At 35.1% G+C, this 22,956-nt stretch overlaps 1 protein-coding gene and 3 pseudogenes across 1 annotated transcript; all 4 read right to left on the reverse strand.

The window, feature by feature from the left end:
* Positions 1-380: 380 nt before the first annotated feature.
* LOC145106769 (receptor-like protein kinase FERONIA pseudogene) lies at positions 381-1,283 on the reverse strand (annotated as a pseudogene).
* A 4,596-nt stretch (positions 1,284-5,879) lies between these two features.
* On the reverse strand, positions 5,880-7,583 carry LOC145106770 (receptor-like protein kinase FERONIA pseudogene; annotated as a pseudogene).
* A 1,468-nt stretch (positions 7,584-9,051) lies between these two features.
* LOC145109145 (putative receptor-like protein kinase At2g23200 pseudogene) lies at positions 9,052-11,624 on the reverse strand (annotated as a pseudogene).
* A 1,542-nt stretch (positions 11,625-13,166) lies between these two features.
* LOC145106771 (uncharacterized) lies at positions 13,167-15,680 on the reverse strand. The gene is made up of 5 exons (XM_079043700.1): positions 15,467-15,680; positions 15,218-15,328; positions 14,840-15,127; positions 14,623-14,792; positions 13,167-13,286 (listed from the first exon to the last, which is right to left on the reverse strand). The coding sequence occupies exons 1-5, from the start codon at positions 15,678-15,680 to the stop codon at positions 13,167-13,169; spliced, it is 903 nt and encodes a 300-aa protein (XP_078899826.1).
* Positions 15,681-22,956: the final 7,276 nt, after the last annotated feature.

Consider the following 22,956-nt stretch of genomic DNA (forward strand, 5'->3'; position numbering starts at 1 on the left):
TAGAAACGAAATCTATAGATTATCGCAAATCATATGGACGATTTATGCAATTTACTCTTATTTATGTTATTGAAGAGTTGAATGTAAAAATTTGGTGAGCAAAGTGTTCGGTTAATGGACCTACACAGTATACAACATCCACAAATTACATTACTTAGATTGCCTGTTATCGACCAAGTCTATATGCCATTTGATAAAACTAGTATGTTTTTGAACAGCCGAAATTCAAAAAAAAAATTTAGGGAAGTCTCATATGAAGGTACAGGATGTATATAAATTTAGTTATTGAATTGACCAGAGAGTTATAAACATTCTACTTCATATGAGAAAAACAGGACGTGTCTAAATTTATGGAAACCATTAATTTTAGTCGACTCTCTTTGCATCAGAAGGGGTGAAGTTCTTAATTTTCTGGCATGGCCTCATCAGCAGCCTCTTGTAGCTTCAGTGCAAATTCTAGACCCCAAAAAACATCCTCCATAGAGGGTCGTTCACTCCCTTCCTCATGCAAGCAACCATTTGCCACCTCTCCGAACTTCATTAAGCTTCCATGTACAATTTCACCATTTAGCTTTGGATCAATTATTTCATTCAGCGATCCCCTTCTATAACAAGACTTACCCCAGCTTGCCAAACTCACTTGGTCTCCACTCAGGTGTTGAAGGATAACAGGTCTTGCACACAACACTTCAAACAAAACCACCCCAAAAGAGTACACATCAGACTTATCAGTAAGATGTTTCGTTTTGCAATATTCAGGATCTATATACCCAATACTACCTTTCACCAACGTGCTAACATGTGTTTGAGAAGGGTCTTTGGACCCAAGCTTTGACAAACCGAAATCAGAAACCTTAGCCACCCATTTTTCATCCAGTAAAATGTTTGTAGACTTGACATCCCTGTGAATTATCCTCCGCTTTCCACTTGTGTGAAGATAATGCAACCCTTTGGCTGCACCAATGCAAATATGGAGACGTGTTTTCCATGATAAAGGAGGATTGTTTGTCTTGTAAAGATGTTCACGTAAAGTACCATGAGTCATGTACTCATACACGAGAACCATCTCTCCATCATCATCACAGTATCCGATTAGGGTTACTAGATGGAGATTGTAAATGTAATTCAGAATATTAAAAGTTTGTATATAAGTCTAATTAGGAATTAGGAAGTTTTGCTTGGTCAACAAGTCTAGGAAAAGTAGAGGTCACGTTTTTTTGTTTCCTATATATAGGTGTAATTATTTACTTTTTTCTTTGATGAAGAACTTGAGCCTTAAGCATTAAAAAAGTTTTCTCCTTGCTCCATATTTTTTCCCAGCACGTTTTTTTCCCTTGCTGTCTATTGTCCTTCTTTGTTTGTTTTGCTTTCTTCCTGCTTTGTTTTGATTCATAATAGCAGATTAAAGCAAGCAAATTATCATTGTTTAAGAAGTTTAAACCAACATTTGGTATCAGAGCGAATCTGGTGCGATGTCGAACAAAGAAGGATCGGTTACTCTTCAATACCCAATGCTGTCTAAGACGAATTACGCAGCATGGTCGATAAAGATGAAGATTTATATGCAAGCTCAAGAGGTGTGGGAAGCCATAGAGCCGAAGAACCCACAAAATCCGGTGGGTATAAAGAGAGACAAGATGGCGATGGCTGCCATCTACCAAGCAATTCCTGAGGAGGTTCTATTGACGATTGCGGAGAAGCAAACGGCAAAGGAAGCTTGGGAAACACTCAAGACGATGTACTTGGGAGCAGATCGAGTCAAAACAGCCAAAGTTCAAACTCTCAAAGCTGAATTTGAGATGATGAACATGAGTGAATTAGAGACCGTGGACGATTTTTCTACAAAACTTGGAGGTATTGTGAGCAATATTCGTGCTCTTGGTGAAACCGTTCAAGAATCCTACATAGTAAAAAAGTTGTTACGAGCCGTGCCTTCCAAATTTGTTCAACTTGCATCAACAATTGAACAATTTGGAGATCTAGACGAGATGACGTTTGAAGAGGTGGTCGGAAGATTAAAAGCTCATGAGATTCGTATTGGGGTTCATAAAGAACCCGAGGAGAAGAAGCTATTGTTAACGCATGAAGAGTGGACGGAACGAGCAAAGAAGAAAAATAATGAAGATCGTTCAAAACAACGCAAAAACAATTATAACAATAATCGAGGTGGAAAAGGACGAGGACAAGGAAAAGGTGGTTACAACAACTCCAACAAAGGACGAGGTGGTGGTAATCAACAAAACAAAGGAAAGAATGAATCGTATCAACCTCGTGACAAATCAAAAGTTCAATGTTATAATTGTCAAGAGTTTGGTCATTACGCTGCTGAGTGTAAGAACCCACGTCGTGAGAGGAATCATGAAGCTAACCTAACTCAAGGACAGAATGATCATGAGCCGGCACTTCTGCTTGCAGCCCAAGTAAACGATGAAGTTTACTTGAATGAGGAAAAAGTTAATCCCAAGCTAAGATCAAGTGAACAAACTCCAACCCAATCAAAAGTGTGGTATCTCGACAATGGAGCAAGCAACCACATGACTGGCGAAAAAAGCAAATTCCGAACACTTGATCTGTCTACTAGTGGTTATGTGAAATTTGGTGATGGATCTAGAGTTCGAATAGAGGGGAAGGGTTCAATCATGTTCAAATACAAGAATGGTGAAAGTAGATTGTTGAAAGAGGTATACTATATACCAAGGTTATGTAGCAACATTATTAGTTTGGGACAATTAGCTCAACATGGAGATCGGATTGTGATGCTTGGATTATATTTATGGATTCATGATCCACAAGGAAAACTATTATTGAAGGTTCAACAATCAAGCAATCGTTTGTACAAGGCCATACTTGAAGAAGAAGTTTCAAAGTGCTTACTTGCAGAACAAGGCGAGGCATCTTGGCTATGGCACAAGCGGTTTGGACATGTTAACTTCAATGCACTAAAACACATGGCTGATACAAGTATGGTGGAAGGCTTACCCAGAATTGAAATTCCTACAAGCTTGTGTGAAGCTTGCTTAATCTCCAAGCAAGCTCGAAAATCCTATCCAAAGCACACCAAATTTAGAGCTAAAGAACGACTAGAACTCGTGCATGGAGATCTTTGTGGTCCGATCACACCACCAACACCAGCTGGAAATAGATATTTTATGTTACTTGTCGATGACTATACACGAGTTATGTGGGTTTATATGTTGAAAAACAAGGATGACGCTTTAATTGCTTTTAAGAAATTTAGAGCACAAGTTGAAGTTGAAACGGGTTTAAAATTAAAAAAATTTCGAACCGACCGGGGTGGTGAATTTTTATCAACACAATTCACTACATATTGTGAAGAAACCGGGTTGAAACGCCACTATACAACACCATATTCCCCTCAACAAAACGGTGTTGTAGAAAGACGCAACCGAACAGTAGTAGAGATGGCGAGAAGCAATCTAAAAGGGATGAATGTTCCAGAAGTCCTATGGGGTGAAGCCGTAAGTCACTCAGTCTACATCCTAAATCGTATAACCACAAAAGCCTTAAAAGAGTCAACACCTTACGAGCTATGGACCGGTCGAAAGCCAAACATTGATCATATGAGAGTTTTTGGGTGTGTTGCTTATGCAAAAATAGTCGGCACACATCTAAAAAAACTAGATGATAGAAGTAAGAAGCTAGTACACTTGGGAGTTGAAAAAGGTACAAAAGGTTATCGGCTACTTGATCCGGAAACCGGAGCAATTCGAGTGGGAAGAGATGTAATTTTCGAAGAAGATGCTAAGTGGGAGTGGGGACCTACAACAAAGTTCAAAACCATGACAAATGAAACATTCACCTTTGATATCATGCTTGATATTGAAGCTGAACAGGAAGAAGATATCCATCCAGATTTTAATGAAGAATATACACCACACGATAGCCCGGTTACACCTCAATCATCACTTGATAGTTCATCCGAAAGTGAAGCTCCACAAAGATATCGTAGTTTGGCCGATATTTACAAAGAAAGTGATGAACTTATGTTTTTACAAGACGAAGAAGAACCGGTAAATTTCTCAAGTGCAAGTGAAAGTGATGAATGAATGGAAGCTATGAAAAGTGAGTTAAGTGCAATTGAGAAAAATAAAACATGGAGTTTAGTTAAGTTGCCAAAGGATAGAAGACCCATTGGCTTAAAGTGGGTGTACAAGATCAAACGAGACCCGAATGGAAAAATATTAAAATATAAAGCAAGGCTAGTCGCTAAAGGCTACGTACAAAAACAAGGCATAGATTTTGATGAAGTGTTCGCACCGGTTGCTCGTTTGGAAACCATTCGAATCATACTTGCTCTTGTTGCTTCAAATCAATGGAATGTACATCACCTTGATGTAAAATCAGCTTTCTTAAATGGCAATCTAGAAGAAGAAGTTTATGTGACACAACCGGAGGGATTCGTGAAGAAAGATAAACCAAAAATGGTGTACAAATTAGCAAAAGCTTTGTATGGTTTGCGCCAAGCTCCACGAGCTTGGAATTTTCGCTTAAACCAATGCATGAAAGAGATGGGGTTTGAAAGGTGTCCACAAGAGTATGCAGTTTACACAAAGAAAAACAAGGGGAGCATACTAATAATTGGTGTCTATGTTGATGATCTAATTGTCACCGGAAGTCACAATGATGAGATAATCAAGTTCAAACAACAAATGAGCAAGGAGTTTGAAATGAGTGACCTTGGGATGCTAACTTACTGTTTAGGCATTGAGGTTAATCAACATAAAAATGGTCTCACATTGAGACAAACGAATTATGCTAACACCATCCTAAAGAAGGCCGGGATGTTTGATTGTAATCCTTGCAGGTACCCCATGGAGTCAAAGCTACAATTGACTAAGGATGAAGAAGGTGAACTCGTGGACCCTACCTCATATCGAAGCATCATAGGAGGGCTAAGATATCTTACTCACACACGACCCGACATAGCTTATTCTGTAGGCATTGTGAGTCGTTTCATGGAGAAACCAACCAAGCAACATCAAGTAGCTGTGAAGCACATACTAAGGTATGTAAAAGGAACTATGGACTATGGTTTATCATATACGAAAGGTGGAAAGAATTGCGTGATTGGATACACTGATAGTGATCTAGCAAGAGATGTTGAAGATAGAAAAAGTACAAGTGGAATGGCGTTTTACTTAGACAACAGTCTTGTTACTTGGAGTTCACAAAAGCAAAAGTGTGTTGCATTGTCATCATGTGAAGCAGAATTTATGGCAGCTAATAATGCAACATGTCAAGGCATTTGGATAAGTAGGTTGCTTGGTGTGTTGACCGGAAGAAAACTTGGTCCATTTGAATTGAATGTGGATAACAAGTCAGCTTTGGATTTGATGAAAAATCCAGTCTTTCATGGAAGAAGTAAACATATTGATACAAGATATCACTTCATTCGTGATCATATAGAAAGAGGCAATGTTATAGTAAAGCATGTGAATACTAATGAGCAGAAAGCTGACATCTTGACCAAGCCTATGAACAAAGTGAAGTTTGAAAGCATGAGAAAGTTGCTTGGAGTTGAAGAGATAAGAGTTTCTGAATTACAGGGGAGAATGTAAATGTAATTCAGAAAATTAAAAGTTTGTATATAAGTCTAATTAGGAATTAGGAAGTTTTGCTTGGTCAACAAGTCTAGGAAAAGTAGAGGTCACGTTTTTTTGTTTCCTATATATAGGTGTAATTATTTACTTTTTTTTTGATGAAGAACTTGAGCCTTAAGCATTAAAAAAGTTTTCTACTTGCTCCATATTTTTTCCCAGCACGTTTTTTTCCCTTGCTGTCTATTGTCCTTCTTTGTTTGTTTTGCTTTCTTCCTGCTTTGTTTTGATTCATAATAGCATATTAAAGCAAGCAAATTATCATTGTTTAAGAAGTTTAAACCAACAGAGATGACGTAGCTTAGATAACATTGCGATTTCTGTTCGGAATTCATGAAAACCTTGGCTGGATGATTGGTTGAGTCGTTTGATTGCTACGATGGTTGCTGCCTTGTCAATATACCCTTTGTATACCTTGCCAAACCCTCCGTTGCCTATGACACAGTTTTCGTTAAATTCATCCGTAGCAAGTTTGAGTTCTTTAAGTGTAAAACAACGACAGCGATCCGAGGGCAACTTTGTAGAGTTTGATTCAGTGGAAGTTGGGCCCCACCATGACTTATCTACGGCTCCACTTCGCCACCAGAAAACTATAAGTACAAGAACAGAAAACCAGACTATTCCTCCTCCAACACCTCCAATTATCACGACATATGGAGGCGTCTTCTTTTTCAGTTTTATGGGAGATGTCGGCTGTTCTGGTGGTGTTGTAAAACTAGATTTCGGATTGGGGCTAGAAAGATTACCAGTCATGTTCAACTTGAAGACTTCCAAACCATTCAAATAAGCATCATGATATTCTTGAGATTGGTCATTAGGACGCATTGAGAGCCACAAATATCGCTTGCTTCCGTGGCCATCTATGTCGTTCATAAACACAGCATAATCCTTGAATACAGGATACCCGGTTCCTGGAGTCCAGAAGAACACATCAACTTCATCCTCAGCAGTTTGATTATTAATGAAGAGCTTGAAAATCATCTGTCCTTTAAACGTGTATTTTGATATAAGGTTGCAAAAATGGAGCCTGAGCATGTACCAAAACCCAGAATCAACGGGAAGTCTCCAAGTCCGAATATATTGGTCAGAGTGATTGCCCATACTCCTTTGGGTTTGATAAATTAGCTCAGGTGCGGTATAATTAGGTGTGTCCGTTGTGTACGTTATCGGAATTTGACTAACAGGCGTCACTTCCATCATTAAAGAAGGAAATAAGTAAGACTCATCACAATCCCATGATCGATACATACCGGTATCATGGTTGCCTGAAATTTGTGCCCCGCCCACGTTTAGCCGGTACATATTTTCAAGACCCGTGTACTCATCAATAACAGGGCCTAAATTTGTTCCCACGGACCTTATCTTTTTATTCTTGAAATACAACTTTTCCGGCATAGAAACAATTTCAATACCATTGATGAAGGCAAACGAGTTGGGTGAGGGTGTAAAGGTAACATTAAGGATTTCGCTATCTTTTACATAGACAATGAATTCTTTCACAAAGCTGAAAACATTGGGACCTGATTGGGAGAGAAAGGAGGCAGTAAGGAAAGCATTGAAGTTGGTCAAGAGAGAGAAACCATTGGATGATACCGAGAAGAAAGATTCGTTTGCTTTGAGGCCGGAGTAGGTGGCAGGATAGAAATAGAGGCGGAGAAATTTAGGGCCTTGGGAGACCGGAAACTTGTAGGTGAATGAAAAACTGTTATAGATTCGAGCAGTGGCGTAAGGGATTTGATCGACTGAAGGATGTTGGACGGAAGGTTGGGATGAAAAGGAGGTGGTGGCGATGTTGGAGGGTACGAATTTAGTATTTTCATCACCATCCCATCTCCTCCCGGAAGTTATGGCACTGGAGGAAGAACCGCAGTTTAGGAGGAAGATTTCGGTGGCTTTGTATGGTTGAGCGGTGGCAGTGGTAGAAAGGAGGAGCAAAGAAAAGAGTTGGAAAGTGAAGGTGAACATGGTGTGTCAGATATCTTAGGTTAACAAGATTATTACTGGTTTTTATGAATCATACCAGGGGCATCGTTATTTTCTGCTTCAGTAGTAGACTTGGAAAGCCAAGCCTTGGACGTGTTTTCGTGTAAAAATCAGCATCCAAGAAGACTTTACAACCACTTGGACCATAGATTAGACAGACCATAACAAAGGGAAAGTGACAAGTTAACTTGATATTTGGTGTAGAAAAAAGATTGGCTGAAATTCAAAATTGGTGTATGTGGTTTTCACAATATCAAAATTTTATTTTGCATGGTCCAAAACCTGAAATTTATACCCATATAGTTCCTTTAAAACATAAAATACGAATCACACCTTTTTAATTTGTTTTTATGTTATATTTTTATATTTATTTTAATTTTTTTATAGTTAATTTAAAAAAAAAACTCATCCTGAAGGTGTTACGAAGATTATTTTGTTTTTTATAAATTAAAATGCACAAAAGAAAAATAAATAAATAAATAAATAAATCTAAAGATGTGATTGTTGTATCCTAAATTCCAACGTCGAGGAACTATACACGAATAATGATATAACTTTTTCCTTAAACCTTGCAATTATGGTTATTGATTATATGCAATTCTATATCGAATGAGATTTATGTTTTAGAAAAATCTCCACAAAAATTCCATTATTTTGAGACATTTTTTAATTAAGTCATATTTATATATTTTAAACAGAAAAATTCTGATTATTTAATTTTTTAAATAGCAAAACCCAAAAAAAAACCGAATAATTTATCCACTTTAGCCATTTTGACATGCTCAACAGGTCATGAGATTTTTCTGCATATTTCGTCAAAATTTGTATATAATGTATAAACGTATTTTTTATGTTTTTATATCTATTGTTACGTATTTATGTATTTTTTAAAAGTTTTATATATATATATATATATATATATATATATATATATATATATATATACATATTTTTATGTATTTTTAAGTATTTTAAATGTCCGGTTATCTCAGTAAAAGTATTTTAAAAATTTAACAATTTGATTCATGAACTGTTAAAGGATTTGGTCACTATGTTTTATTATTGATTATTTCTGCTTTCGTTTCGTGTTGTAATAAGTATGTAGTTATATATAAAACACTGTTTTGTAACATTTGTTCATACACCCACTTCGTTGTTAATTTTACTATAAATTATGGTAAATTAATAAACCATTTTATTAATTTTACACGAGACTGTGTAACTATGTTGGTACCAACCATAGTATAAGAATACTCAAAAAAAAATGCAAAATTAATCACTATTAACTAATTATTAAACCAAATGGTCTTTGGCCTAGCGATAAAGAATGACTTTCTCGAATGAGAAATCATGGGTTCAAGTTTGTATATGTGATAAGTTAGGAATAAATTAGTTTGTTGTTAAAAAAATGAATAACAATTCAATACATATGAATAACAAATATTAACAATTATTGAACTTCCTCGAGCTTCAACTGTGAAAACACTTGGCTTTCACTCACATAACTCAACACCAAGTTATCATCCACATTAGATTCATCATTAAGCTGAGACGGTAATCGATCAATTATCGACATCGGCAACTGCAACGATGTATTGATTGTGCTACCATCATACGACTCTTTATCCACCGACATTAACTGAAGTTTCAACACATATTCTAAATACCACAACACGTCAACCATAATCGGCCTCTCGTCTCCGGTTTGCTTCAAACATCTCTCTACTATTTCTATAAATTTCCTTAGCGAGTATGGACAGATCGTATCTTTAAGAAACGGATCGATAATTTTCTCAACATTCCCATTTTTTAACTTTTTAATCGCCCAGTCGGCCAAATTCACTTCCTCTAGAGGAAGTTTATGGTCAAAAGCCGGCCTAGCACACAACACCTCAAGCAGTACCACACCGAATGAGTAAACATCCGACTTCTGTGTCAATTTCATACAACTGATGTATTCTGGATCCAAATACCCAAAACTCCCCTTAACATCCAGCATCTCGCTTTCTTCCACATTATCTAACCGCGATATCCCGAAATCGGCTACTTTCGCGACGTAATGATCATTTAACAAAATGTTTGATGATTTCACGTCACGATGAATTATTCCGCCTTCCGACCCTGTGTGAAGGTAGTGCAACCCACGAGTTGCACCGATACAGATCTGGAGTCTCTGTTCCCACGAAAGTCTTGGGTGATATGTGTTATCTTACAAATGATCTTGAAGAGTACCCTTTTCCATAAACTCGTACACGAGTAACATTTCGTTATTTTCATCACAATAACCGATCAAAGACACCAAATGTTTGTGGCGGATCCGTGACAACACCATGATTTCTGTCACGAATTCCGGCCGGCCTTGACCGTGACCTTGCTCGCCTCGTTTGACCGCCACTTTGGTTCCATGAAATGTTCCTTTATACACCTTTCCAAAACCTCCTCGACCAATCATTAAATTTTCATCGAAATTATTTGTTGCTTGTAATATGTCGGTAAAAGGGACCCTAAGATTGAGTTCCAGTTTTGGTGATGGATGGTTGACTGTGAAGTCGACGTTTATGCTGGTGTATGAACTCCGACCATATGATGGCACCACGTGAGACTCTGATTTTGCTCCGACCACCACCTGCTTTAGTTTCCCACATCTTGACCCGATGAAGAAACCTGCCAATAAAAGCAATAGAAGAGCTAAACCTGCAAGAACACATACAACCATGATGAACACACTCGTTACTTTCTTCTCGATGTTCGCCAGATCAGGCACACCGGATTTTTTCAACAACTCCATGATCTCGACTCCGTTCAAGAACACCGGCTGATTGCTACCAGGAATTGCGCCGATACTGATATTTACAAGGCCTGAAAAGTCCGGCTCCACTACCAGATCAACGTAAAATGGAGCCTTCAACGCCTGCATTCTGCTAACCGGTCGAATCTCCTCCTTGTGGTGGCTGTAGACAAAGAAGTTGAAGTCATCGTTGGAATTGATGAGGGCTCTGCTTATAATGTCGCAGAAATGAGCTCGAACCAGGTACATAGCGTTTTCGTTAACATCAAAATTCCATGTTATATTGACAAATCTGTTGTTCAATTGCTTGGCCGTTTTGTAAACATCATCAGGTGCATCGTCTGAGCTTGCTACGCCAAGGTAATAATTAATCGAGCCGTTAAAAGTAACTTTTTGTGCTGGTTCATTGCTGTAGATGAAGGAATCATCAGGTGTCCAAGTTCTTCTCAAGGTGTCAAGGTCTACGCCGATGGTTTGTCCTCCGACGTTAACTCTATAAATTGGGTTGAAAGCATAAGCAGATTCAAAGTTCTCCAGATCATCAATTTTTCCGGCGGGTGAAATACGTGGGTAGCTGACGCCGGGTTTAAAGAGATCAGACGGCGTCGTGAACGCTTCAATGGCATTTACAAAGGCAGAAGATGAGCCATGGGAGGGTGTAAACTCGATTGTGAACCGTCGGTCCAATCCAATAGGGATTATAAATTCTCTAATCACAGTCATGTTTCCGATGCTAAATTTGGATAACAGAGAAAACCCCGAAACTGAAACGTCTACTTTTGAGTAAGAAAGTTGGAATTCATTAGAAGAAAACGGGGAAAAATGAAGTCGTACCATGACGAAAGTGTTGTTTTCTTCTGCCTCCAGTTCGTATGATAATTTTTTAGCGAAAACTCTTGCTGTTCGATAAATAGGTGGCGTATTGATTGCCGTATTGTTGTTTTCAACGGCGATATGGCCACCGGAGACGAAGAACTCAGAGGGGTTGACGTCGCCAACGAAATTCCGGCCGGTGAAATTAATCTTAGAGTTTGATCCACAGTTGATGAAGTAGCGTTGGGGTAACACATACTGTGAGGAAATAAGTGAGAGAGAAGAGAGAAAGGTAAGAAGAAAGAAACACAGGGCAGACGCCATTGAAGCAAGTGAAGAATTTCTTGTTCGCATGGAACATTTATTGGTTTGCTTCACCGGACGAAGAAGACAACGTGTTAAAAAAGGTGTTGACGACGACTTTGACGACAAAAATCCGGTGGTTGTAAATGGATGACAATTAAGATTTGTTTTCATAATTTTAAGCATAAATACGTCAAATTAAATCATTGATTTTTTATTTTCTAATTTGCATAATTCAATAAAAAAAATATCCTTGTTACATCTATATCTATGTTTATTTATATACTATTGATAGAACAAAATAGTGATAATTTCGTATATCTCATTCCTAAATATCTAAATATCGTATATGTCTAACCTAAACTCTAAATATTGTATTTGTCATTCTTAATGTTTTTTAATATCATATATACCGAAATCTATTTTTTTTTATCATTTTAAATGATTTATAATTCTTTTTCAAAATATTAAATCATTATAATTAAAAAAACATTTTGAATAGATAATATTACCCTTGGTACTTGCTACCTCAGTTCACGATTGCCTCCATCAATAATCACGATCAAGCCTCTCCCTGTCATACCTCCGGTCGCTGATTCCCCTATGTCGCACACACTCATCAACACAAGAATCCCGAATTGTTACAATGTCGATACTTCCGACCGGGGCTTCTAGTCGCTGCTTCCCCTCTGTGTCGCGCATACTCATCACGAATCACAGGAATCTCGAACTGTCGCAATAGGCTACAGTAATCAGTTATCATGTAATTTTATGATTTTTTTGTCAATTGAACATTCAATTTGGGATTACAACTGGTGACTATGTCACCTACACATCTAGAATCTCGAATTGTTGAAGTCACCTACACATCTAGAATCTTGAATTGTTTGTGTGAGAGGATTTGATCGGAAAACTAGCGCTACCTCCCGTGAGACATGAAGTATGAAGCGAATCTTTAAGAAATAGCATTGTACTTTGAGAAATTCATGATATATAGTACGGGTGTTCGTGGTGCGGTTTGGTGCGGTTTAGAGTTGAAACCGCAAACCGCACCGCACATGCGGTTTGCGTTTTTTGGAAACCGCAAACCGCACCGCGAAAGCTCTAAACCGCATTATGCGGTGCGGTTTCATGCGGGCGGTTTGTGCGGTTTGTTTGCGGTTTATGCGGTTTGATAAGTTGTTCCAATTTATAACTTTTGTTGTTAATCATTCCATTTAAACACTTTCAAAATTTATTAATTATACTGCATACCCTTTAAAATGCATAGATATTGCAAACAAAAAAACCACAGAATCTTTTTCTAAGTTTGTTGTGACTTATGAAATTGATATCATTGTCTTTTAAGTCTTTAATTATCAAATTTAACCATCATGATATAGAAAAAAGTTATTCGACAGTATGAAGTATTTGGTGATTGGAAACTTTGATATATATATATATATATATATATATATATATATATATATATATATATATATATATATATATAATTTTTATTAATACGATGCGGTGCGGTTTGAACCGCGGTTTGGTAACTATAAACCGCAAACCGCGCCGCGTAGTGCGGTTTGACAAAATTACGAACCGCAAACCGCACCGTGAAATTCTAAACCGCATTATGCGGTGCGGTTTGGTGCGGTGTGGGCGGTTTGTGCGGTTTACGCGGTTTTTTGCAAGAATCCCGAATTGTTACAATGTCGATACTTGCGACCGAAGCTTCCAGTCGCTGCTTCCCCTCTGTGTCGCGCATACTCATCACGAATCACAGGAATCTCGAACTGTCGCAATAGGCTACAGTAATCAATTATCATGTAATTTTATGATTTTTTTGTCAATTGAACATTCAATTTGGGATTACAACTGGTGACTATGTCACCTACACATCTAGAATCTCGAATTGTTGAAGTCACCTACACATCTAGAATCTTGAATTGTTTGTGTGAGAGGATTTGATCGGAAAACTAGCGCTACCTCCCGTGAGACATGAAGTGTGAAGCGAATCTTTAAGAAATAGCATTGTACTTTGAGAAATTCATGATATATAGCATTGAACTTTCAAAATTTTGTAATAGTTAATTACAGTATATATATATATATATATATATATATATATATATATATATATATATATATATATATATATGTATGTATGTTTTAATTGTAATATATACAATTTTGGTCCTTAAAGCATATATTTGGAATTAGTTACAGTTTGGTGCCTGAACTTTAAATTTGCACCATATATATACCAATTTGACAACAAATGCAAATGAAAGAAAAACTAAAACAAAATATTTAATTATGTCACGTACTAACAAAAAAATCCATGAACTGAACCCTAACTAAGAACATTTTCAACTTAAGCTAACAAAATTTTTCTAAAGGACCAACTAATTTCATGGGACTTTTTCATGTAGAACCTGAAACTCCCGAACCACCATGCGATTTTGTATCCTTTCCACGTAAACTTTTAGATATGCATGTTTCACTTTGATCGAAACTTTGAGATGCTGGATTTTTACATGTCTTTTTATGGTGTCCATACTCTCCACATCGCGGACACTTTTGTCTTCTTTTAGACTCATCCGATGATTTTATTCTATGTTTTTTTGGTCGTCCAGGTAAAAGTTTAATAATATGTGGATATATTTTCTCTCCATTTTTTTTGCGCTCATTGATCCTGTCCAGGCATCAAAGTAATTTGAAAAACATATGCAACTTTAAAGTTCTCTATAGTGAAATATGGATCAACATATTTGTCCCAGTTAGCATCCCTTATATAAGCAATAAAAGTCGTTGCTTGTACACATGGTCGGCCCTGAACTTGCCACACTCGACAACTACATTTTCTTTCATCTAGGTTGACCTCCCAACGTGTTCCCTTGTACTTCACTTCAGCTTGATTCTCAGAACTTCTAGTAACTTCATACTCACCCAAGTTCTACATGAAAAATTATATATATATATATATATATATATATATATATGTATATATATATATATATATATATATATATATATATATATATTAGATATATTAGATATATATATGTATTATTGAAGTAAAAACTAAAATAAATATAATCATTCAACTGAATTATTTAATATGCTAACCTTAGCGATGTCATTGAGATTGTTTTTAGCAATAGGAACCAATGTGTCATTCCATGTATTCACCAAATTTCTTTTCTTATCAAACTGTTTCATAATCTTTTCCTTACTTGCATCAAGGAGATCAAGCACGGGTTTATAGCACAATTTACCAATCCAAGAATTAAACGTTTCTGAAATATTATTAGTGATGTAATCACACTTGGAAGTAGTACCAAACTTGCTTCTACTCCATATTTTTTGTGGTTGTTATTTAGATATGCAATGACATCTTCATTTTTATCACTAATTTCCTTCAATAATCTGTCATGCTTGGTAGAACGGTAGGTTTTGGCAGCAGCCCATAGTTTTTTGTTAAAGAAGTCCCCAAGAAAGTGTTTCTTGAAGTTTCTATATAAGTTCCTCATACATTCTCTATGCTCAACATTAGGATAAACATTCATCATGGCTACTTCTAACCCTTTTTGCATGTCCGATGAGATAACAAGACCATTTGGCATTCCAATTGCTTTTTTCAATGAATCAAGAAACCATGTCCATGATTGTGTGTTTTATGATTCAAGCACACAATATGCTATTGGAAAGATAGAACTGTTACCGTCAATACCAGTTGCTGCAGCTAGTACACCATTGAACTTTCCTTTTAAATGACAAGCATCAAGACCAATATACAGACGACAACCAGGAACAAACCCTCTAGAATAAGCTTCTAAACAAATAAAAAACCTTTTGAAAAGTTTCTTTCCACCAACTATGTCAAAGTCAATTTCAACAACGCTTCCTTCGTTCCTTCGAAATATTTATTCTCTAAAGTCATCCATCTTCATGAAAGAGTCTTCCCACTTACCATACATGTCGGTATACGCTTGCTCTTTCCCTCTAAAAACTTTTAGGTATGGCACATCAACATTGTAAGTTTTCATAATCCAATTTCTAGGCTCATGTGGAGAGACCTCCCCATCAGATTTCAACTTGTCAGTAACTACATTAGCAATCCATCCTTGAGTGGCGTGCTTATTGCCACCCTTGTTGCTGCGAGTGCAAGAATGTACTTCTACCATTTTCTAAACCTAATAAAAGAATGAAATAAACATAAATATATTTTTAATATGAAGCATGTTAAATATAACTTAAGGTATACAGTTACTTCAAAGGTAACTTCATCTTGTGTAATAGAAGCATGAATTCTCCTCTCACACTCTAGGTTTTCACACCTTGCTGTATGACTGGAAAGTGGTTCAAATCTCTCCTAAAATCAACCACATTTTCAAATTTTGAGCCGACTTACATGATTATACTATTCTTACTAGATGAGTAAACTTCTTCATCATCATTCATTAGATCGTCTTCATTATCAGAACTGAGATGACTATGATAGCTTTCTTCACTAGGAAAAAGGTCTGCATCATACTCATCGTGTGGTTCATCTCTGTTGGCACAAAAATGGTTAGTATGACTATTGGAGCCGTGGTTATTCTTTGTTGTCACATAAATGGTTACTTGTTTCTCGCTTCCGTATATGACAAGCATAGCCATGAACTTTTCATCAGAATCAAGCACAATAAGGGACTTTTCTGGTGCATACTTGTCAACATAAAAAATAGAAAATTTTGGGTTGTTCTTTAATGAATAACGCTTGACCACTTCTTCATGTAGTTGACTAAATGTATATAAAAATGTGTCTATGTGGATACATTTTTGAGAGCCAAAGCAATATATTTGCCTACAACTATTCTTCATTAGCCGAAAGTAACCCCCATATTTCAATTTTAACTTGAACTTGGATGTTGGTATACGCCTGAAATTGAAAATTAATTAGAGAAACAATCATACAATTTACTAAATGTCTAATTAAATTAACATTAAGATATTCGCATAAACATACTCGATTATTGGAGATGTAGCCTGCTCTCCCATATTGGTTTTGATGTGTCATGAAGGGTAGTATCTTCTGTTTGAGAATGATCTTCCGACATTGGTTTGTATCGCCTCTAAAATATAATTTTAAGTCGGCTATAAGAAAAAAGAAGATATAAAGGTATAACAACATGACTACAAACATCAACATTGCATAACATTGACACAATAGCTAAGAGTAGCTGATTCAGATTCATGGGTTGTACGCCTTTTATGATTTATCAACTTCTGAAAATGTTATAAATAGATACTCAAGAGTTTATAACTGTATTTACTCATTCATTGTTGGGTGCTCTAATTGGTTGTTGCAATTAGGGAATTATTTCACATGCTGAAATAATTAAGAGTTAAGACAATGAGCTATAACAGATCAAACATAGGTTCTGGTTAGTCTCTTCCCATGAAGCCGATGTTTTGACATCAATTAGTTTTCTTCATGGTATAATGGAATCATCAGACAAATTAGACAAATTACATGCAACTGCATTAAGTCTAGGAACTGAATTGCAAATCTTTTGTTCATATTCATGTGATACAACTGATAACATAATAGTCAAGTATATTTTACATGGGTTCATTTGTTGCTTCCAAAGACCTGATGTTATTCTTTTACTCAACAGGTTTAGAATATGATAGTCCTTTTGAGTTCTTGTTGAACAAATCAAACAACAACAACAACATAATCAAAATTGAGGAAAGGAAATGGATTCGGTTTTTAGTTACCTGATGCGTGTGTGTATACGATAACAGGGGAAGCACCGACTGGAAGCAGCGATTGATTGGATGCAGCGATTAGATGCAACGATCGGAAGTATCTGGAAAGGTTCGATCGTGACACAATGATTGGAAGTATCAAGGAAGGCTCGATCGTGATTTTGTGATATGGGGGAAAACGCTATCTCAATGAATCTGATCAATAATGCATGTGAAACGTGTGTTGTATTGGAAATTAGAAGGAAGGGTATTATTGTCCATTCATAATGTATTTTAATTATAATGATTTAATATTATGAAAAACAATTATAAATCAATAAAAAATACCAAAAAATAGATTTGGGTATATATGATATTAAAAAACATTAGGAATGGCAAATACGATATTTAGAGTTTAGGCCGGGCAAATACGATATTTAGCTATTTAGGAAGGGCGTTTACGAAATTCTCCCAATAAAATAAATAACTTTAGTTGCCACGTCTCATTTTTCTATACACTTATTTTTATTTTTATTTTTTTTATTTCCCGCTCAAACGAAAAAACAATCACAATTCCCTTTTTATACTTCTTCTTCGAGAAAATCGCATAGAAACCCATAATGACTTTCCAAGTTGAACTGATAAATCAACAACCAAATCACTGATTTTTTTTTGCTTAAAAAGGTAACTCCTTCCCATAATTTGTGATGCTCCTTTCTGCCTTGGGTGTTCAAGAAGATGAATTAGGAACTTTTATTTCATGATTTGGTCATCAAAAAACAATCCAGACACCAACTGAATTTCGCCACCTTCGTTTTAATTTAAAGGAGTACATAATCTCTAATTCACCTTTTCTCATCTAATTTGTGTTCGGCCTTTTTAGGAACCAACTACAATTACTCAATTCGGAGAATCAAGAAAACTTCCATTACCATCTTTTTTGTATAATGGCGGTGTTTTATGGGACAAGAATTTAAGATGTTGTTTGGGATTACTTTTCAAAGTGACTTTGAAAAAGCCAAAAGTTTGAAAAGGTGTTTGACAAATCTAAAAAGTCTTTTAAAATGAATTTTTGGCAAGAAAAATGAGTTGTTTTAAAAGTCATGATTTTGTGACTTTTGGATTTTTTGCTCTTACTTCCTCAAAAGTTAATCCAAACTAATTTTAAAACCTCCTTTAAGAAAAAGCCATAAGTGAAAAAGTCTTTTTGTCAAAAATGACTTTTTAGACAAAAAAGCAATCCTAAAAACCCCCTAAGGTAGCTTAAAAATTAAATTACTTCTAGCATGATTATAGATATGAAAATTATTTATGTGCTACTATTTCATTAATCATATGGAAGAAACCAATTGACCCCTTTTCTGCCCTCATACAACTATTCCGTTCTGATTGCAGCTATAAATCAAAAGAGGTAGCCTTTGAATCCTTTATGTTGAAATAATTAAATGTTTTGTTCTAGATCAAACTAACATTTTGTTGTTAATTTTTTGTTTTGGATATATTTGGTATTGTTATCTGTTCTTTTGGTTGTAAATGGATGCATGTGTTAAAAGAGATAGCCTTTGAATTCTTTTGGTTGCAGGTGTCATTAATTTGTTTTGCAGGTGTCATTAATTTGTTTTGCAGGGGTTATTTGGTTAATATTTTCGGGTTTTACATGTGGGTCTTCGGATCCTCCTTGACCCGGTGTATTTAATGCTGCTTTCTTTTGGTTCAGATCCTTTATATGAAAGTTTCATCTTCACACATTCTCCAATTTTCACTCTTTCTCTCTCTTGTTATGTAATGTGAATAGATTAGGGGTTGTTCATAAGAATTCTTTGAGTGTAACTATTTGAGAGTAGAATAGGAGTGTTGTAATGGGTTTTCATTGTAAAAGTACTTGTAAAACGAACTGGTTTGATCGTGAATCGAGTTATTCAAGTTGGGAAATCATCTGTTTTTACTTTTGTTTTGTTTTTCATTATGAAAATCCCCACATATGAATTTCTACCATGCTTCATTTAATAACCTCCTGCCTTCCCAATTGTTCATGACCAACTTTGCCACATTCTTTCTCTACTCGCTCAAAGTGGTAACAAACCCTACATTTTCTCTTATTTTTTTCTATTAACATTTAGTTGTTTTTATTGTTTTTAGATGCTCATCCATCACTACAAGATTTCCGGGCTATAGTGGCGACAATAGTCGCCGGTAAAGAGTAAGCTAATCGCCGGTAAAAAGTCGTCGTTACTGCTCTGTCGCTATTGATCAGAATGTCGCCAGTAAATAGAATTGTCACCGCTAATGCTCATGTCGCCGGTAATACTTCGTGTCGCCGCTAATACTGCCGTCGACGGTAATAACATTTTTCATTTTTTATTTTTTTTAATCAACGATTTTGGGTATAAAAACCGATACATAACAACGTTAAAAAAAAGAAAAAAATTACATAACAACATCCAAATAAATACCAAATACTGTTATAATTAATTTCATACCAAAATAAAATAACCAAAGTTTTACAATTCTACCAAGTAGCAAAAGTAAGTTTTACAATTCTAACAAGTAGCAAAGTGTGACAACAAGTGTAACATACAAAACACAAACTAATTATCCGACGAACCATCATCTTTGTTCCCATCGTTTCCTCCTTGATTATTTCCCGATTGAAAAAACGAATAAAGCTCCTCCCTACATGCCGGGTCGTTGAACATTGCCCGAAGATTTTCCAACTACATAATAAATAACAACATATATAAAACTATAAGTTAAATTATCAAACATAAACAAAAACTACCAAAGTACCTTACTATTTCTTGCACTTAAATACAAGATATACAAAAAGTACATTGATATTTCTTGCACTTGAGACAAAAGCACAATTACCAAATCCACATGCATTTATCGATGCCAAAGTACATTGCTATTTGTAAACTAAGACATAAAACCAAAGTACATTGTTATTTCTTGCACTTGGGACAAAAACCCAATCACCAATGCTTTTAGCAAATAATCACCACAAAACCAAAATTACCAAATCAATATGCATTTTATGATGCCAAAGTACATTGCTATTTTTAAACTAGAGACAAAAAAGCAAAGTACATTTATATTTGTTTCACTTAAAATATAAACACTTGAAATAATTTTACTCTATTTGTCTTCAAAAAAAACCTTAAATATAAGAAATACCAAACTACATTGCTATTTCTTTCACTTAAAATACAAGAAATACCAAAAATACATTGTTATATCTTGCACTTAGGACAAAAGCACAATTACCAAATCAACATGCATTTATTGATGCCAAAGTATATCGCTATTTTTAAACTCAGACAAAAAACCAAAGTACATTGCTATTTGTTGCACTTGGGACAAAAACCAATTACTGAAGCTTTTAGAAAATAATCTCCACAAACAAAAATTACCAAATAACCATGCATTTATTGAAATTAAATAATCTTGTTTTACCTGTGATGGCTGTAGTGGTAGTTGCGATGGCTGTGAAATCAGCGGGAGAGCAGAAGGTTTCCGGACGATGCCTCTGATATGGCCACATCGTTATCCTAATACTTTCTTGAAATCAGCTCTTTCTTGAGCGGGTGATAACTCACTTTCACATTCTGGCCCTTGCGTTTGTTCTAAGAGCTCTTCCACTAACCGATTCTGTATTTCCCAAAAGTGAGTAACAATTAAGTAAAAATAAACACTTAACTATATGATAAAATTATAATTAAAAACTTATTTATTGTTGTTCCGCCTCGACAGTAACAAATACACCATCCCTATCGGTATGAGCCTTATGAAATGTTTCCACTCTCTTAAGGTTCTGTTTAACATAAAAAAATTAGATTATATTTTAAATAAATAATTACATGTATCGTACGTTGCCTTCTTATAGCAAGTACTGCTATACGAGCTCGACCCCCCACGATTCACGGTCGTTTGCATTTGACGAACTTTTTTGTTCCTTTTGGAAGTAATTTCGTGTTTGTCCGTTTGGAAATACTTAACTGTTTTCTTCTAATTATCAACATCCATACCATCTGGAGGGTTGGCTAATGCTCTCGGGATATCCTCATACCCTCCGACTTCCAAAAAATATTCTTTTGCATCAGCCTTACGCTCTCGATAACCTTTTAAGAAATTTGCTTGTAAACTCTTTGTCAACATATGAGCGTCTGGACATCTGATCCAAATCAAACTTTGTCTATAAAGTAAAAACCAATCATAATTAACCATATAAAATATTTTTATATAAATAATTTACCCCTAAATGTTGTATTATTGTATACTTTATTGCAGAGGAAACTTTTTCAAGTCTATTTATCAAAAGGGACCATCTGCCACCTGCTTTTTCCAACTTCTCATGCAAACATGTCTTTCGGCTCCCCTACGGGATCATATGTCATATTCCTATCATAATCCATGTTCATCGGTTTGCCCTAATTTTGTAAGAGCGCTCTTTCAAGCTTAATATTTTTGGCTTTGCCTCAGACTTTCCCACGTTGCTCAACTATAAATATAATTAAAAATTATTAGAAACGGTATTTCATTTATAATAACTGAATAAAAATAGTAAATAAAAATTCATAATAAGACTTACCGTCCTGCTCATGATGACCAGCACCTCTACCACTCGGAAAAGGTGGGTCCTCAACTCCATCACTCCCGTGTCCACGACCCATACAGCCATAGTATACACAAACAAAAGTCATATCGACATCATTTTGTGAAAAATTATAAGATATACAGATACAATTTTTTATTACAAATACACATTACATAGGAATAAACATTGCTTATATGTTTCTTTTTATATGTTTAGCGATTAGCTTTTATTAAATAAATAATTAAATAAATCAAAAATAATAATTTGGTACATCCATAAAAAAACATTTATATTAAATAAATCAAAATTAATAATTTGGTATATGTTTAGCGATTAGCTTTTTTCGAACATATATATATATATATATATATATATATATATATATATATATATATATATATATATATATATATAGCTAGGTTTAAATGTGGATTGACATTTTTACATATATATATATATATATATATATATATATATATATATATATATATATATATATAGCTAGGTTCAAATGTGGATTGACATTTATTGTGCGGACGTGTAAACAGTGCTATTCTGTGAGGGTGATAAAGAAAATATGTTGTTTGATAATATAAATACGTTCAATCTTAAATAACTATTGTCATTAACACACATTCTCACTAATTAAATAATCTATAATATCTATTGAGTTGTATTCTGTCAGAATGAAAATGAGTGAAAAACGATGTGTGAGAAGAAGAATAAATAAGAATTAGTGAGAATGCATGAAAATGACGATATTTTTGTAAGGTTGAACTTATTCGCATTGATAAACAACTTATTCTCTTAGTAATTCTCATAGAATAGCATTGTCCACACGTCCGCACAATAATTGTCCATCCACATTATAACCTAGCCATATATATATATATATATATATATATATATATATATATATATATATATATATATATATATATATTTCCAATTATGGCATTGTATTTTAAACAATTTTATAACATATTATTTTTTTTTCCATTGATAGCATCTTACTTATACCAAAACGACATACTTTCACATAATACATAAGAGCATCAAATACAAATACTTTCACATACATATACCACATATACACCAAATACACATACATTCACATGCACACATAATAACAT

This window comes from Lactuca virosa, chromosome 4 (assembly GCF_052849685.1).
Source record: "Lactuca virosa cultivar CGN04683 chromosome 4, Lactuca_virosa_CGN04683_v6, whole genome shotgun sequence".
Lineage (NCBI taxonomy): Eukaryota > Viridiplantae > Streptophyta > Magnoliopsida > Asterales > Asteraceae > Lactuca > Lactuca virosa.

Excerpts from the sequence above, each read along its gene's own strand:
- LOC145106771 (XM_079043700.1), bottom strand. The coding sequence starts at position 15,680 with ATGGTAGAAGTACATTCTTGCACTCGCAGCAACAAGGGTGGCAATAAG. Across the intron at positions 15,329-15,466 it reads AGCGTATACCGACATGTATG|AAGCTTATTCTAGAGGGTTT; the intron begins GTAAGTGGGAAG and ends TTATTTGTTTAG. Across the intron at positions 14,793-14,839 it reads AAAATATGGAGTAGAAGCAA|AAACGTTTAATTCTTGGATT; the intron begins GTTTGGTACTAC and ends ATAATATTTCAG.